Source organism: Palaemon carinicauda, chromosome 39 (assembly GCF_036898095.1).
Source record: "Palaemon carinicauda isolate YSFRI2023 chromosome 39, ASM3689809v2, whole genome shotgun sequence".
Lineage (NCBI taxonomy): Eukaryota > Metazoa > Arthropoda > Malacostraca > Decapoda > Palaemonidae > Palaemon > Palaemon carinicauda.
In genome coordinates, this window is record NC_090763.1 from 65,864,352 (window position 1) to 65,869,351 (window position 5,000).

Below are 5,000 nucleotides of genomic sequence, written 5' to 3' on the forward strand. Positions count from 1 at the left end.
AAGCCTAATACATTTTGCTATACTTAGGTATACAGTAGCCTAATACATTTTACTGAAATGTTCTATGATAAATTTATAATAAAGTAAAAAAAAAATAATATATTCTTCTGAAATTTCGCTTTCCAATTTCTTAGGAATTGGCGTTACGAGAGAATTAGAAGTTCCGTACAGTAGATGCAATAAGGGCATTGGCTTCGTATTAAGGAGCAGCATGCAAACCTCCCCTCCTCCTCTCCCTCCACCTCCCCCCTCTCCCCCCTTCATTCATCCCTGTCTTCTTAAACACCCCTACCCCCATCCTTTCGTCCCTCCGGAGTTCTTAATCTCCTCTCTTTTTCTTGTCATACTTCAATAATGACCTCAACATATTGCAGTTTGTACACCCAGACGTACTCAGGCAATGTTGCCAAGGGTCTCTTTTCAAGATACCCCAATGCTCAGGTAGAGTTTGAATCGTCAATTTTTTTAAAAGACCGAAATATAAACGAGTTTGCTTTATAGAATCTAAAAAACTGAAATAAAAACGAGTTTTCCTTTATAGAATCTAATTGAAAGTATCGTTCATCGGATTCAAAAGCATTTCTAATGAGTAATCTCATTCTAGCCTCCAATTCCACCCACCTCCCTCACTTGTGAGTAGAATTATGCTTACGGAGGTGGCAACACTGCCACTCACATCCGCCAATTGATTGTTGATAGATTCGGAGCTGTCTGATTGAAAATTCACGCTGTTGTCGTAAGTGAATTTACCTGGGTATATATATTAGAGAGAGAGAGAGAGAGAGAGAGAGAGAGGAGAGAGAGAGAGAGAGAGAGAGAGAGAGAGAGAGAGAGAGTATTAATAATAATAATTCTATATTTCCAATTAATACATTGGGTATTATTATCCATGTTAAGAATAATACAATCAAGTACAAAGAAAAAGTAAATATAATATGAAAGTTTAAAAAGTATTGATAAAAATATACGTACTCAAAACAATAAAAAAAGCATATAAAACTATAATCAGGAGTCTTTTAAAAGCCAGGAGAAAAACAAAAAGTATAATAGTTCTAAAAGTACGGATAAATAGTATTGCGCAATATTACAAGCTTGTCATTTATCAATAAGGTCATTTTGAAACAGCTGGGATCTAGAAGATTATGATTACTGTGGGTTGAGCGTGATGGATTAATAAATATATTTATTTATTTATTTTTATTTATTTTGATGGCTGCTTTTCCGGTCCCATGCAGCAGGGGAACCCCACTCTTTACAGGACCTCCACTGTCGTTTTACCTTATTCGTTCAGAGTATTTAACGTTTCATATCGCGTATTGTTCATTTACTGTTGAATCGTCACTGTCAAAAGACTCATGAAATAAGAAAGTCTTCAGTTTCCTCTTGAAAGCCTTAATGTCTTCAATCATTCGAATGTTTCTTTGGAGCTTATTATATATTCTCGGGGCTGCATATTTAAAGGCTCTGAAGCCTACAGTAGACATATATCTAGGTTCCAATAGTTTGAAGCCATTTGTAACTATTCTCTTGTATTCTAGTGCACGCGTTTGTCGATGTGTTACTTTTTAACAGAGAGAGAGAGAGAGAGAGAGAGAGAGAGAGAGAGAGAGAGAGAGAGAGAGAGAGAGAGACTTGAAGTGTTCGATTCTCGGCAATGTTTGTGAGGTCTTACATCAATTACATTATATAAACTCAGTAGGTAGTAAGCGCTTTGAAGTGCTCGTCATGGGAAATCATTTATTTAATTGGATTATGTTTATATTACTGTAGTTATTTTTCTTAAGGGTTAGCCTGTTTTAGCAAATTAACAAGTGCAAACAATTTTATTTTATACCCAAATTCTTTTATCATTTTTTGCGAATGAGTACCAAAATCGAATATTTAATTGGATTATGTTTATATTACTGTAGTTTTTTTCTCTTAAGAGTTAGAATGTTTTAACAAATTAACAAGTGCAAACAATTTTATTTTATACCCAAATTCTTTATCATATTTAGCGAATGAGTACCAACACCGAAAGGTAACAAAAAAGACTATATAATGAAGCAACTCGAGTTAGCATATTTTAGCAAATTAACAAGTGCTAACAATTTTATTTTCTATCCAAATGCTTTATGATTTTTGTGAATGATTACCAAAATCGAAAGGTAACAAAAATCCTTGTCTATAATGAAGCAACTCATTGTTTGTAAGCAATCGTGTCTTAACGACCGCATCTCTCTCCAACGCCAGACCATCAAGCCGATTAGCGTTGCAATAACTTCAATCAAGAGATTTAAGAAAGAAATTGCTCCACATCCATTATTTGTATATAAAAAACTGATGATTATAACTACCCATAAGAGACATATGTTGGATTACAACGAATTGTTGGGGCAATAAATGCATACACATTGCATTGTTGACAAACAAATGTACATATTGCATTGCTGACAACAAATGTATACATAGCATTGCTGACATGAAATGCATACACATTGCATTGTTGACAACAAATACACATATATTGCATTGTTGACAAGAAATGCACACACATTGCAATGACATCAAATACACATATATTGCATTGTTGACAACAAATACACACACATTGCATTGTTGACAACATATGCAAACAAATTGCATTGTTAATAATAAATGCATACAAATTGCATTATTGACAATAAATTCACACGCATTGCAATTTTGACAACAAATGCTTACACATCGCATTGATGACAACAAATACACACTTTCATTATTGACAACGAATACACACATTGCATTGTTGACAACAAATGCATACACATTGCATTGTTGACAACGAATACACACATTTCATCATTGACAACGAATACACACATTGAATTGTTGACAATAAATGCATACACATCGCATTGATGACAACAAATACACACTTTTCATTATTGACAACGAATACACACATTGCATTGTTGACAACAAATGCATACACATTGCATTGTTGACAACGAATACACACATTTCATTATTGACAACGAATACACACCATGCATTGTTGACAACAAATACACACATTGCATTGTTGACAAAAATGCATACACATTGGATTGTTGACAACAAATTCTCACATTGGATTGTTGACAACAAATGCATACACATTGCATTGTTGACAACAAATTCTCACACATTGCATTGTTATCAACGTTCGATTGTATCACTGGTTATTATAACTTCCGCTTTCCATTGACGTGTTGGCTTTTACCAATGGAATTTACGACCTCATACAAATTGAAGAGAAGCGATACGCATCCTATTCATTCCACGTTCTGTAATTACGGTGTGATTTGTACGCGCAGATGTTGCGTAGATACGCGCAAATACGCTCAAGCACCTCATTTCGATTCTTTTCTCCTTATCTGTTTGATATACGAAGTTCATCTAGACTTCCGTTTGATTTGACATTTAAATTAGCATTGGGTAAATTACAGTATGCTTTATTTGCAATTGTTTTGTATTCCGGAAATGTAGTTCATTGTAATTTATACAACTGGAAGCGTTTTAAGGAGTGACTAATCATATGTTCTTTTTGACGCATTGAAAAGATATAGAAACAGAGCCAGCATGTTTTACATTATAATAATACTTAACGCATGAAGCATGTATTAATATAAGGTTGACGTAAAAGGAAATGATATTTTTATTTAGTATTAAACGCATTTCCATAATATTACTAACCCTCTTTAACAACTTTAATCTTTTGTTTCTCTTCCTCTTAACAGATTTTATTTTTTTTCTCTCTTTACGTAATCATCTTTCTTTATCTTTCTAGTAATGTAGATAAATTTTTTCAAGTTTTTTTTTTTGGTGGACTTTGGAATTTGAGTTAATTTCCTGTGTGTAAGTGTTAATGTGTTTTTTCTTCTTGGGTAAATGGAGCATGAATGAGTGTATGTAGGAATAAATATTTTTAATTCAAGTGTGTGTGTGTGTGTGTGTGTGTGTGTGTGTGTTACAGTTTATTATAAACACTTGCGGGTGAGGTCAAGCACAGTTATATTTCAAGGGTCACATGGTAAAGTAGGTTTATATATGTGTATGTATATATATACCTACACACACACTTATATATATATATATATATATATATATATATATATATATATATATATTGTGTGTGTGTGTGTGTTTGTACGTTTGTGTATGTGTTTGTAAGTAGGAAGGGTAAAGGGGGGAGAAGTAAGTTTGCAGTATTTTTCTCTGTCACAGTTCGATTTCTGTTTTCGTTTGTTGGGCGAATGTTTCAAATTGTGTTGCGAAGGCTGTAAGATAATAAGTAATACATACTGTATATGAAAGAATGATTCATAATGTATTTGCAAAAGTTCAGAATGTATTTCGTTGCTTAATTGGAGTATTTGTGCCTTGAAATTTTCAAAAGTTTTATTTTTCTCCCATCTTAAGTTTTGGCTATCATCGTTCTAATTCATTTCTCTCTCTCTCTCTCTCTCTCTCTCTCTCTCTCTCTCTCTCTCTCTCTCTCTCTCTCTCTCTCTCTCTCTCTCTCTCTCTCTAAAAATACCACACATCAAAGCTTATAAACTATAACATTTAAAAAAAAAAAAACTAATCCTCACCTAGACCTAGCATCTCTCCCCACTGAAACTTGAACCGGCTTTATTTGGGTTTTGTCTTCCAATCGCTCTTTTTAGTTCTTCCCTTTCATCGGCCTTATGGTTCCTCCTCCCTTTTCCTTACTAACCCTTTGGTTATGTTTTATCGTGTACTGTTTTGTGCTCACCTCCAGCTCCAGGCCCGGACGTCCGCCCAAGAGAGCCTCGGACTTCATGACCATGGCTCCCAGTCCCGACGCGCTCTTCGACCTCAAAAAGCGACACCTCGAGAACGGCGGTTTCCACAACGGGCAGTTGCCAGGTTAGTTGATCTCGTTTTCTTTCTGTTTTTTTTTTTTTTTCAGCTTTGTGAAGATATTAAGTCTTTATCTACCAATAGATGGTCATATTATTAGGTAGTATTCCAGG

At 34.4% G+C, this 5,000-nt stretch overlaps 1 protein-coding gene across 12 annotated transcripts in view; it reads left to right on the forward strand.

Moving 5' to 3' along the window:
- The window catches only part of LOC137631234 (dachshund homolog 1-like), a 127,789-nt gene that overhangs the window by 81,525 nt on the left and 41,264 nt on the right, over positions 1-5,000 (forward strand). For 7 of the 12 annotated variants that reach the window (XM_068363002.1, XM_068363004.1, XM_068363007.1 and 4 more), the window contains one exon: positions 4,766-4,893. In XM_068363002.1, the coding sequence (XP_068219103.1) occupies positions 4,766-4,893 (128 nt within the window). The remainder of the gene's footprint in view (positions 1-4,765; positions 4,894-5,000) is intronic. The other 5 variants (XM_068363003.1, XM_068363006.1, XM_068363009.1 and 2 more) reach the window with 1 other exon arrangement.